This window comes from Gekko japonicus, unplaced genomic scaffold (assembly GCF_001447785.1).
Source record: "Gekko japonicus isolate JY-2015 unplaced genomic scaffold, Gekko_japonicus_V1.1 scaffold4882, whole genome shotgun sequence".
NCBI classification, from domain to species: domain Eukaryota; kingdom Metazoa; phylum Chordata; class Lepidosauria; order Squamata; family Gekkonidae; genus Gekko; species Gekko japonicus.
The window spans coordinates 14868-28228 of NW_015168809.1; the positions used below are offsets into that span (position 1 = coordinate 14868).

A 13361-nucleotide genomic window follows, 5' to 3' on the forward strand; every position below is an offset into this window, starting at 1 on the left:
TCCTCTGGAGGGCCAACAACAGGGCAGAGAGGCCGAGGCCTCCCCCTGGTGTTGCCTCTTGGATCTGGGATTCAGAGGTTTAGTGTCTTTGAATGTGGAGGTTCCCCATAGTCACCATACTCCTGAGTGTTCATCGGAGATGCCTGCAAAAATAAGACCAGTGTTGGATTCTGCATCAGAATGTTGGCACCTCATTATTTCTAACGGGTTAGGAAGCTGGCTATCCCTGTCTGGGTGTCTGTTCCTTCAACAGCCAGCTTTCAAATAGCATAGAACAGGGGTGGCCAAACTGCAGCTTGGGAGCCACATGTGGCTCTTTCACATATGTTGTGCTGCTCCCAGCATGGTGGCTAGGGAAGTGAAGGGGGGGACAGTCTTCCCTTCCCAGCCAGTGTTCCCCTCCATGGGTAGGCTTGAGGTGGGGGGGGGCAGAGAAAGAAAGCAACTTTAAATGCATTCTCAAAAGCCCCCCACTGGGCTGGCTTGGAGAAAGCATTTGTCTCTTTAAATATCATTATCAACACCTGTTTTTACCCTTTTTGTTTTTATTTCTGGCAGTCTTATTTAATGTTAATGTTAATAAAAAGGAAATTTGCCTATTTCTCAATAAAAACATGTGTAATATCTGTTCATGTCTTGCGGCTCTCGAACATCTGACGTTTCTTCTATGCGGCTCTTACGTTAAGCAAGTTTGGCCAGAGCAGACCGTACTGACCTTGATGGACCCAGGGTCTGATTCAGTGGGAGGCAGCCGCATGTATTCATGCAAGCAGGTAGGCCAGCTGGCCGAGGAATGAACAATGCCCGTTCCACATCTGAAGACTGTCTCTGTTAAGTAAGACGTTTGCAGGGAGCTGGAGAGGCACAGGAGCACCTGTGCTGTTGTGCTGCTAGCCTTTGTTCCCTTATGATTTTTTGGTGTGTGTGGGTATTTTGTGTGTATGTATGTATGTGTTTGTGTGCCTGGAAGTCACTTCCAGTTTGGTGTAGTGGTTAAGTGCGCAGACTCTAATCTGGGAGAACCAGGTTTGATTCCCCACTCTTCCACTTGCACCTGCTGATGTGACCTTGGGCAAGCCATAGTTCTGACAAGAGCTGTCATTGAAAAAGAGCAGTTACTGTCAGAGCTCTCTCAGCCACACCCACCTCACAGGGTGCCTGTAGTGGGGAGAGGAGGGGAAAGGAGATTGTAAACCGCCCCGAGACTCCTGCGGGTAGTGAGCGGCGGAGTATAAATCCAATCTCTTCTTCTCTTCTAATTAATTTATGTATTTTCCTCATTTACCTTCTGCCCAGTTGGGACCAATGTTCCCTCTAAGCTGCGGAGTCTTGTGAGCAAAAATTCTACTTTGTGAGCTACTGGCATTAAAGCTGTGAGCAAATAATTTGGCTGCTGCATAAATTAGTTTTGCTCTGGAGCCCTCCTTCCTGAGCTAAGGCATAAATGTGTGAGCTGGAGGCTAAAAAACTGTGAGCTAGCTCACACTAACTCAGCTTAGAGGGAACACTGGTTGGGACGTTTCAGAGAGGTGGCTTGATATCGCCTGCCTCTGCGTCCCGGCCCTGGTATTCCTTGGAGGCCTCCCTTCCAATTACTTGCCAGAGTCAGCCCTGCTGAGCTTCCGAGAGCCGACGAGATTGGGCGTTCCCTTTTTTGGCGGTTGTCATTGCAGTGCCTCCGGTCTTAGACTGCGGAGCCTGCCTGGTGGGCGGAATCAAGTTCTCGGAGTTCCTGTGCAAAAACGAAGGGTGCAGCAGCGGGAAGTTTTGCATCATGCCCAAGGGGATGTGGCCCCCTCCTCAGTTCCGGGTAAGTAAGTAAGTAAGGGTCGGAGAACCAGGGCACTCTCTCTTGGGAGGGTGTTTGATAAACCAAACAAGAGGGACCCCAAGCGTATGAAATGTACAGAGGTAAAGAACGCAAGGGCGGACCGTCAAAGCGTTCACAAATCCCACAAATTACCATTAGACAATAGTCTGTTGCAACATAATCACAGTGTAACAATTAATAGAGTAGAATTAGTGGCCACCATTCCAAAACACTAGTAGCCATTTCAAAGAATAGAAGACAAAATTTGGTGTAACAGTTCAATCGTGAAGAAAGACTCCAACAGGCGACTCCTCTATACCCTTTCAGTATAACAGTGTCCTAAACTCAAAGTCCACAAAGAAGGCAGAGGATGTCCCAAAGATAAATCTGCAGCCAAAACGTCCTTCCTAGGTATGCCAGATGTCTCAAAGCATTCTTCCTCAGTTGTACGGCTGAAAAGTGGAGCCTGATTTCCACAGTAATCTAGGCACAGCTCATGTCTCAAATGGAATCTGTGCAGAGGTTGGCAGAGTTTTTTGGCCCGATGTCCTCGCTGGAGTCCTGGCCTACTTCAGAGGGCTGCTAGTGCTAGAAACGGGAAAAGTCACACCTGGCTCTGGGGCCTCAAAAAAAGCTTAGGGACTCAGATAGGGCCCCATTTCCCACTCTGCTGCACTTAATGGCACCCAGGTTTTAAGAGGTTTAACAGCTTGTCTAATGGTAATTTGTGGAATTTGTGAAAGAGCCAGTTTGGTGTATTGGTTAAGTGTGCGGACTCTAATCTGGGAGAACCGGGTTTGATTCCCCACTCCTCCACTTGCACCTGGCTGGTTGACCTTGGGCAAGCCATAGCTCTGATAAGAGCTGTTCTTGAAAAAGAGCTGTTTCTCTCAGGCCCACCTACCTCACAGGGTGTCTGTTGTGGGGAGGGGAAGGGAAAGGAGTTTGTAAGCCGCTCTGAGACACCTTTGGGTAGTGAAGGGCGGGGTATAAATCCAATCTCTTCTCTTCTTCTCAGGCGCAGTCCACGAGAGAGCTCTCTCAGCTCCACCCACCTCACAGGGTGTCTGTTGTGGGGAGGGGAAGGGAAAGGAGTTTGTAAGCCACTCTGAGACACCTTTGGGTAGTGAAGGGCGGGGCCTAAATCCAATCTCTTCTTCTTCTGATGCTGTTAGCCAGTGCCAAAGTCTCGGCAGGCCAATTCTCTGGATAAATGGTCAGACGGGGGCAGCATAATTTGCTTTCATGGAATTGTGTGATTGATGTTGACCACAGCATTTTAATAACCAGACTCTCATCACCTTAAACCATGAGGAAATTATTTTAATTAATTAAATTGAAGGATAAGCCTATCAGTGGCTACTAGTCATGGTGGCTGAGGGGAGCCTCCACATTCAGAGGCACTAAGCCTCTGAATCGCAGAGACAGGAGGCAACATCAGGGGAAGGCCTCGGCCTCTATGCCCTGTTGTTGGCCATCCACAGGAACTCGTTGGCCACTGTGTGAGATGGGATGCAGGACTAGGTGGACCACTGGGTCTGATCCAGCAGGGCTCTTCTGATGTTCTTATCAGGGGAAGGCCTCGGCCTCTATGCCCTGTTGTTGGCCCCCCAGAGAAACTGGTTGGCCACGGTGTGAGACAGGATGCTGGACTTGACGGACCACTGGTCTGATCCAGCAGGGCTCTTCTTCTTTTCTTATCAGGGGAAGGCCTCGGCCTCTGTGCCCTGTTGTTGGCCCTCCAGAGGAACTGGTTGTCCACTGTGTGAGGCAGGATGATGGACTAGATGGACAATTAGTCTGATCCAGCAGGGCTTTTCTTAGGTTCTTAATTAATTAATTAAATGGTGATTCCCTTTCCCCCTTTCTTTTGCAAAGGCTGTTGCCACGTTTGGTTTTGTGGAGCAAGAACCATTTGGGATCCAACCTGCTATTTTTGAGCTGTTTCCAGGCCATTCTATAGTAATTGAGGTTAGTCATTTGTCCAGCAGAACAATTTCCTATGGGCAATGGTGTCAATTTCCAATGGGAGGGCATTGCAGAATTTGGGGGGCTGTCACTGAAAAGGCCCTGCTTCTCATGGAGGTTAATCTCCACATAAGGACTCCTCAGGCCGGCTGTCATAACAGATCTTGTGTGCAGGGACAGGGGAGAGGGTCATGCAGGCACGGCCTTTCCCTGAAATAATTGAGGAAAGTCCTTGTGAGGGTGTGAATCCTAGATATCACAGGCGGTGAATTCCCTGGCACCTCCAGCAAACTGCGGTTCCCAGGATTCCTTGGAGAAAGGTGTGATCTTTAAACCGTTAAGAAAAATAATTTCTGCAGGCTAGGAAGACTCTCTGAGCCCTTCTGTTGTCACGATGCAGAAACTTCTCTTCCAGACGGCGTTCTTTCCCAGTTTCCCTGGAGTGGCATCGGTGACGTACACCATCGTCTGTGACAACTGCCAGATCAACGAAATCACCGTGTCAGGTCTGCCATTAAAATCTTTTCCGAGTGTAAACGTCAAAGGGCCGGGATGTTGCCTGACTGCCTTGTCCACTGCGGAGTTGGGAATCGCTGGTCAAGCAGGCCAAGTACCTCAACGGCCTTTGCCCAGAGGAGTCTCGCCAGTAAGCCCATCCACGTGTCAGCCTCTCTGTTCTCCAGACTCATGTAGGTAACCTGACCCGGATAGCCCAGGCTGGCCCGATCTCGTCAGGTCTCGGAAGCTAAGCAGGGGCGGCCCCGGTTAGTATTTGGATGGGAGACCTCCAAGGAAGTCCAGGGTCATGACGCAGAGGCCCCACTCCTCCTCCACATGAAGCCAGCTGGGTGACCTTGGTATCGGTCACAGTTCTCTCAGGACTCTCTCAGCCCCACCTGCCTCACAAGGTTCCCTGTTGTGGGGAGAGGAAGGGAAGGCGATTATAAGCCGGTTTGAGACAGATGAGGCCTGCTGGGTGACCTTGGGCCAGTCACAGTTTCTCTCTCGGAACACCTCTTGCCTCGAAAACCCTGCAGGGTCGCCACAAGTTGGCTGTGATGCGACGTCACTTTCCACCCATCCATGGAGAGAGCATCGCACCTCTGTATTCTGTACAAAATCCCCCTCAGAATCTAACAGTGAATCCAGCATTCACATATGCTCCTGGATATGCACAGGCAGGGGTCATTTCATAGAAAAAGAGGTGCAGGAGCTCAGTAGTATAAATCATTAGCATGACTTATTTGCATATGCCACACCCCCTGACATCACCGGAAGTGTGTCAGAAGGCAACACCCACCACTTAGGCGCCACTGGACTGTTTTGGATTGCTAGCTATGGGGGGGGGGGGAACACGTGCAGATCTGTCCTCGCAGAGGAGGGAGAGCTTGTACCTGAAGGGGCTCTGCAGCTTCCCTGGCTGCTTCTTGCTCTGGCTGAGGGCTGCTGGGAGCAGGGGACGGGGCTTGTGTCATGTGCCCGCCCCCTGGGCTCTTTACTGCCGGAGCTCCGCTCCTGTGCGCTCCTGCAGGAAATGACCCCTGTGCACAGGTATGCACTGAAAGAAGGTGAATTGAACAACACACACACACCCCAGACACTATTATTGTCAAAACTAGGGGTGAAACAGGGCTTTTAATGGCAAGCTCAGTGGATTCTGAAGGGGAAGCAAAAACTATGCAGGGCCTATAAGAGCCATCATGGTGAAGAGCAGTGGACGCTAATGTGGAGAACTGGGTTTGATTTCTCCGCTCCTCCTCCACATTTCCTGCAGGAAATGACCCCTGTCACAGGTATGCACTGAAAGAAGGTGAATTGAACAACACACACACACCCCAGACACTATTATTGTCAAAACTAGGGGTGAAACAGGGCTTTTAATGGCAAGCTCAGTGGATTCTGAAGGGGAAGCAAAAACTATGCAGGGCCTATAAGAGCCATCATGGTGAAGAGCAGTGGACGCTAATGTGGAGAACTGGGTTTGATTTCTCCGCTCCTCCTCCACATGAAGCCAGCTGGGTGACCTTGGTATCGGTCACAGTTCTCTCAGGACTCTCTCAGCCCCACCTGCCTCACAAGGTGCCTGTTGTGGGGAGAGGAAGGGAAGGCGATTGTAAGCCAGTTTGAGACACATGAGGCCTGCTGGGTGACCTTGGGCCAGTCACAGTTTCTCTCTCAGAACTCTCTCAGCCCCACCTGCCTCACAGTAATTTGTGGAGAGAAGAAGGGAAGGCGATTGTAAGCCGGTTTGAGACACATGAGGCCTGCTGGGTGACCTTGGGCCAGTCACAGTTTCTCTCTCTGGACTCTCTCAGCCCCACCTGCCTCACAAGGTGCCTGTTCTGAGAAGAGGAAGGAAAGGCAATTGGAAGCCACTCGGAGACTCCTTCGGGTAGTGAAGGACGGGGTATAAATCCAGTCTCTTCCTCCTCCTCCTCCTCGTTCCTTTCGTCCATCCTGAAACGTCTGATGCAGACTTGCAGAATTATGCATGGCTTGGGCTTTGTCAGGTGGCCCCGAGTTCCTGCATTATGGGATTTCCAGCAATGCCTCCAAGCCGTGCATAATTCTGCAAGTCTGCATCATGCCCCCCCCCCAGTCTTCTTTTTTTTTCTTAACAAAAAAATACTTAAAAAAATGCTTGGGGGGGGGTCAACAGTGGGAGGGCTTCTAATGTCTTGGCCCCACTGCTGGACCTCCTGATGGCACTGGTATTTCTGGCCACTGTGTGACACAGAGTGTTGGACTGGATGGGCCTTTGGCCTGATCCAACATTGGCGTCTCTTATGTTCTTATGTTCTTATGTTCAGCTTCCTTCCAGTGATAAACAAACACCATATTCCATATGCAGGTTTAGACAAGGGTAGACAATCCCACCTGAACTGCTATGTCCTGTTGAAAGGACCTTGGGGACCAGACCTGGGAAAGATCTGTGCCTGAGACCTCGAAAAGCTGCCACCAGTCAGAGTACGCAATACCAACAATCTGGTTCCGTCTAAGGCATCCCCTGCCTTCACCCCTGTCACGGCTCAGGTGGGGTGTCACCTGACGCTGCCACCACTCTGGATTTAGCATCCCTTGAGAAGGCCCAGAGCACCCTCCCAAGACCTTCAGACCTCGTTTATTTGGTCGAATAATAGGTAAACAACAAGGAAAACAGCTTATTTTATAGGAGGTCAAACAAACAAGGTGCAGAATAATAACAGTAAGTGAGTGAAAATAAAAGAAATCAAATGCCCTAACGCGTCTAAACATATACTTTCCCTAGCTCACTATCTCAAGTGGCCTTACACTACTCACCCTTCCCCCAGGATGAGGGTCTCTCCCCTGCAGCAGCCTTCCTTCTGGCTCTGCCCTCTGGAAGAAAGAACAGCTCTTCCTGCTGCTCCAAAATTTTTATTCCCAGCCCTCCTCTTTTCCTATTGGTCCATTTTGGCTCCAAAACCTCCCAGGAGCTTCTGGGAGTTGTAGACCCAGCCTCACCTACTGCTACACAGGCTTCCTAGGACTGCTAGGCCGTGCTTACACAGCCCAGATCATGACAACCCCAAACCAGCAGAAGTCCATGGACGTCTTTAACCGTAAACGTGCTTTGCCTTGTTTCTAGGACTTGGGCAGCTGGTATGTCTGAAGCTCTTATCCGTCTCCGGCGGAGAAGGCACCGTTACCCCCGGAGAGCTCGTGGACGTGACGTCGCAGCACTTTGTACGCTTCGATCCTCTGAACCCCTATTCCATGTCAGAGAAAACGCTGGTGATAAGAAATGTGACGTACGTAGGCAGAGGTCATTTCGGGGGGGATCGCAGGGGATCGCAGTTCCCCCAAGTGAGGTACGGGGGGTGGGGCACATGACGAAGCCCCGCCCCCTGCTTCCGACCCTCATTCAGCCAGGAGGAGGCAGGAGAAGAGGGAGGGTAAGTTGCTTCCTCCCCGCCTCTCCCCACCCTTGCCTGCCTGGGGCCAGGGAGGGCCTTCGCGGGGCTTCCTTGCACTCCCGCCGGCCTTGCAGGTCCACCGCCGGGCCCCTCATGCATGGGGCTCGGCAGTGGAGCTGCAAGGCCGCCGACGGCGGCCGGGACCATTGGGGGCGGGGTGTGTGGCCTTATGACACACTTCCGGTGATGTCAGGGGGTGTGGCATATTCTAATGAGTTATGCTAATGAGTTCCCCTAGCTCTTTTTCTACGAAACGACCCCTGTACGTAGGACTCCAATTGTGCGTGCCTCGGGCGGGAAACATTTGAATCCGGCCACCAGTGGGCCGTGCCAAAGGCATGGTAGGTTCTTGTCTGCCCTCTGGTTCACAGAACGTGGGCTGCTTAGAACACAATGTTCTCTCAGTGCTCAGGACAGAGCAGCCGTTTTGGAGACCATGCCCAGTTTCATAAACTACAGACTTAAACAACTCTCTTTATGGTGGAAAGTGCTGCCAAGTCACAGCCAATGTACAGAAACCCTCCAGGGTGTTCAAGGCAAGAGACGAACAGAGGCGGTTGGCCATGGCCTGCCTCTGCGTAGCAAGCACTCACCAGGGCCGACCCTGCTTAGCTTCTGAGATCTGATGAGACTGGGCTAGCCTGGGCCGTCCATGTCAAGGCAAGAGACAAGCAGGAGTGGTTGGCCCTTGCCTGCCTCTGCGTAGCAACCCTTGAATTTCCTTGGTGGTCTCCCATCCAAGCACTAACCAGGGATGATCCTGCTTAGCAGGGGTCATTTCATAGGAAAAGAGGTGCAGGAGCTCATTAGCATAACTCTTTAGCATAACTCATTTGCATATGCCACACCCCCTGACATCACCGAAAGTGTGTCAGAAGGCAACACCCACCGCTCAGGCTCCACTGGACTGTTTTGGATTGCTAGCTATTGGGGGGGGGGACGTGCAGATCTGTCCTGACAGAGGAGGGAGAGCTTGTACCTGAATAAAACTTGGTCTTAAAGGTGCCACTGGACTGTTTTGGATTGCTAGCTATGGGGGGGGGGGAACGTGCAGATCTGCCCTCGCAGAGGAGGGAGAGCTTGTACCTGAAGGCGGGCCGGGAAGGTTGGGGCTCTGCAACTTACCTGGCTGCTTCTTGCTCCTCGTGGCCCAACTGAGGGCTGCTGGGAGCAGGGGGGTGGGGCTTGTTGCCTGTGCCCGCCCCCTGGGCTCCTTACTATGTGCTCCCGCAGGAAATGACCCCTGCTGCTTCTGAGATCTGACAATATCAGGCTAGCCTGGGCCATCCAGGTCCGGGCCAAAAAGTTCTCCCTCAGCTCTTTTTCCTTCTCCTCTTCCTTCTCCAGCCATGTGGACCTTCCGTTTTTCTGGCAGATCATAAAGCCTAACCTGCAGCCCGTCGTGTTGGAAGGAGATCTGGACCTTACAAAGATCAAATACAACTTGGAGACAGACCTGGCGTTCTCTGTCACTCCCGCCATGGGAGTCCTGCAGCCTCACGCCGATCACACATTTACTCTCCGTTACTTTCCCCAAAAGGTACAGCCAGTGTCTGTCCTTGACTCCCAGCATGTTCCTAGTATTTTTTTTTAAAGAAAAATAAGTGACATCCATGCCGTGTAGCTTTTAGGATTAACTTCCTTTGACTGGGACTCAAAAAGCAAACGCAGCTGTTTATCCTGTTTAAAACTTTTGTTTGACTCCGTTCCACAGTACGCTCAAGGTGATGTTTAGTAAAACTTTACACGTGTCAGAACCCACAACAAACAACCTAGTACACGCTTTCAGGAAAGGTAATACTTTATCGAAGAGCTATAGATGCATTAACATAGGCACTGTTAAGAATGACGGCTGCCCCTGGGCATAATAGGATATAGGGTATTCGTATGTAAAGAAGGCCGAGCACCGAAGAATCGATTCTTTTGAACTATGGTGATGGAGAAGACTCTTGAGAGTCCCTTGGACCGCAAGGAGATCGAATCAGTCAATCCTAAAAGAAATCAACCCTGACTGTTCCCTGGAAGGCCAGATAATGAAACTGAAGCTCAAATACTTTGGCCACCAAATGAGAAGGGAGCACTCCCTGGAGAAGACCCTGATGCTGGGAAAGATTGAAGGTCTCAACACGAAGTAATCTTATTGGCTGCTACAATCAATGCATCCTGGGACCCACCAATCAAAATATACGTGTTATGGCTTGCCGGGATCTTGTCAAGCTTTTCCTTTTTTTGCCCCTCCCCCCAGGAGATGATATCTTACCATGCAAGAGAGCCAGTGTGGTTTAGTGGTCAGGAGCTCGGACTCTGACCTGGGAGAACCGGGTGTGATTCCCCAACTCCTCTACATGCAGCTGCTGGTGTGACCTTAGGTCAGTCACAAGTTCCCTCAGAGCTGTTCACTTGAGCAGTCCTCAAAAGAGCTCTCTGAGCCTCACCAACCTCACCGGGTATCTGTTGCAGGGAGAGGAAGGGAAAGGAGATTGTAAGCTACTCTGAGACTCCTTTGGTAGGTGGGGCTGAGAGAGCTCTTTCGAGGACTGCTCTTGAGAGAACGGCTCTTAAAGAATTTGTGACTGACCCAAGGTCACACCAGCAGATGCACGTGGAGGAGTGGGAAATCGTCTTCTTCAAGTGCAGAGCCTTCCTCTGGCAATGGGAGCCATCTTCCAATAGAAGAAGCTTTTCTTCTGGAGTGTGGGGGGGTCCCCAGCCTTTTCACCCCTGCAGGCACCTTTGGAACGACACGGTGGTGGGGTGCACCCACCAAATTGCTGCCTCAACAAGGAGAGCCAGCGACCAAACGGCTGCTGCAGCAGGCAAAGCCGGCCATCAAACAGCTGCCGCTGGAGGCGGAGCCAACCACAAAATGGCCACCACCAGAGGCGGAGCCAACCACAAAATGGCAGGGAATGAAGTTTAGCATAACTCTAATATCCCATAGGTGCCCTTTTCCAAGGAGCTGTGTGTGACTGGCTGGCTGCATCTCTTGTGCTGCGCGTTCATTCAGCAGTGAACCTAGGTTTGCCTCGGTGTAACATGTGAAATATCTCTCAGATGCAGAGATAAGCCACTTCACCCCAAGAAGAGCGTTTATCTAGGGCAACCCCGTGCAGGATGTTCTCAATTTCAGCAATGAACTGACTAGAAAGAGTTATTTTTCTTCCCCATGTAAAGTAAAGGTAAAGGTTTCCCTTGCTCGAAAGCCAGTCGAATCCGACTCTAGGGTTGCGGAGCTCATCTCCGTTTCAAAGCCGAAGAGCCAGCGCTGTCCGAAGACGTTTCCGTGGTCATATGGCCGGCATGACTAAACACCAAGGCTCACAGAACGCTGTTACCTTCCCACTGAAGTGGTACCTATTTCTCTACTTGCAATGTCTTGCTTTCAAACTGCCAGGTTGGCAGGAGCTGGAACTAGGGACGGGAGCAACTCGGGTCTCGAACTGCTGAACTACTGACCTTCCACAGCCTGCAGTTCAGCGTCTTAACCACTTGAGCCACCGCAGCTCCTTAAGCCCATACTGGCTAGGATTAATTCCGACAATGTAATTAGGTACCTTTTAGCTGATGAGTCACCTGAAATTACTGCCCAGATTGCTGAATTTTTGACCAAGATATTGACAGCAAGGAGTCGTTTTTTAATATTGACGTGTTTTAAGAAGGCACGTGTAACGATACCTGATGAAGTAATTTATTTATTGTTTTATATGCCGATAAAGGCGTTGTGTTGTATTGTATTGCTAGTCCAGTCACTGTGAGTTAGCAGAGCGCTTAAATAAAGCGACAAACGCAGGAGCGTCACTTTACCAGGGTACTCAGCTTACAAAGCTACACAGAGCCACGCTGCAAGTTTAGAAGAGAAAGACTCCTCCCTTTATTGGAGAAGTACACTTTTGGATAGGAAAGAGTAGGGACACGATAAAGTACTAACTTACTAGCTAAAGGATGGAGGCGGATGGCGAGAGGCCCATCTGCCTCATGGTATCAAGAGAGGACCGCAAAATTAAACCTTTTTGGACGGAAGTCCTGCAAAAAATAAAGCAAATTCTCAATCTAGAGTTAACACAGACTCCTGAAAGTCTAATGCTAGATATTTGGCCAGATATCATTGACCAACACCACCACAAACGTATACTCAAAACAATGCTTTACGCGGTAAGGACTTCTATAGCTTCAAAATGGAAAGACCCTAACCCACCAACCATTCAGATCTGGTGCCAGAAATTCTGGGACCAATATGTAATGGAAAGCATCATGGAAAAACGCAACAAAGCTGCTTCTGGGCACCAGGGCACGGGATTCAATGCAAAGTGGTTTCCAATCCTTACCTTTTTAGAAAAGGAAGAATTTATACCCCCTTCTTGTTCAGATTATTTTAGATGTTTCTGAAGGCAAACTAAAGGCAGTGTCCGATCCCTCACTGCTATAAGTCCAATACACGTTTAAACAAAGTAGCATTTTATTAAAGCCATGTTAGAGCAGGAACAAGTTCACTGTTAAGAATACCTGGGACGGGCTGAACAGGGGATAATGAAAGACATTCAAACAGACAATAACCAATAGGCTTGGTTCCCGCCGCGCGGGCAGACTTTCGTATTCGCGCTCAAAAGCCTGAGAAGCAACGTTTCTATAAAGATAAACAATTGAAGCTTCACACGATCCAGCTCATTATAGTCTAAGCTAAGCGGCTCCTTCTCCCCCACCTGTTAATCTTGCAGATAAGCGTACACTAGCGTTCATAGAATGGAATGCATGACACAGGGATACACACAGAACACACAGGAGGCATGCGCAGATGCCAGAGGAGAGGGGGGGGGGGTTTCTATCCACAGACTTCAATGGCAACTAGCTGACAGGCAGGTACTAGCGTTCAATTCAAATTAGCAAAGCAAAATATCTAAACTATGGTCTTTAGGTTACCCTTGCCCCAGCAACTGTAAGAATGGTCTTACAACTTATCAGTGTCAAAATCCTTGATGTTCTCTCAATTCAACATTGTGATTCCGGAGATACAGAATGTTTTATAGCTATTTCTTTTTTTTTTAAGTTTTATTTATTGATTTTTATAAAACAAAGTTCTCAAATATACATACACCTACGAGTCATTTATACATTTTTCAACCATGTATACAATCCCGCCCATCTCTGCTCAAACAATTCTTCATGTTTCCCTTGTAACATTAAATTTAACTTGTCTATTTCCGCTATTTCCATCAGCTTTTTAATCACTTCTTCTCGTTTTGGGGTAATCTCTTGTTTCCAATACTTTGCCCATAAGATCCTTGCTGCCATTATTATGTATAATATGACATATTTGTCATTATAATTTATGCCATCCGGAAGTAAGTTAAGTAAAAATATTTCCGGCACCAGGTCTAACTTCATTTTACATATTTCTTGTATCATTTTCTGTATGGATATCCAGTATTTTTGAATTTTTGGACACCGCCACCACATGTGATAAAAGGTTCCAACACTTGTTTTACATTTCCAGCAAGTGTTGGAGCAGTTGGTATAACATTTAGCTATTTTTTCTGGTGGCCAATACCATCTATGATACATTTTAAACACATTTTCTTTGAAGCTAGTTGCCCTCATAACTTTGAGTAACTTCCACATCTTTAACCATTTTTCTTTTGGTATTTCGTGAC

General features: G+C 49.3%; 1 protein-coding gene across 1 annotated transcript in view; it reads left to right on the top strand.

Moving 5' to 3' along the window:
- DLEC1 (deleted in lung and esophageal cancer 1) overlaps nt 1-13361 on the top strand; it is a gene marked incomplete at both ends in the record, with an annotated part of 64595 nt that overhangs the window by 13015 nt on the left and 38219 nt on the right. Inside the window, 5 exon segments of the mRNA XM_015415719.1 lie at nt 1674-1810; nt 3689-3781; nt 4194-4284; nt 7386-7548; nt 9061-9253. Coding sequence (XP_015271205.1) covers nt 1674-1810; nt 3689-3781; nt 4194-4284; nt 7386-7548; nt 9061-9253 — 677 coding nt within the window.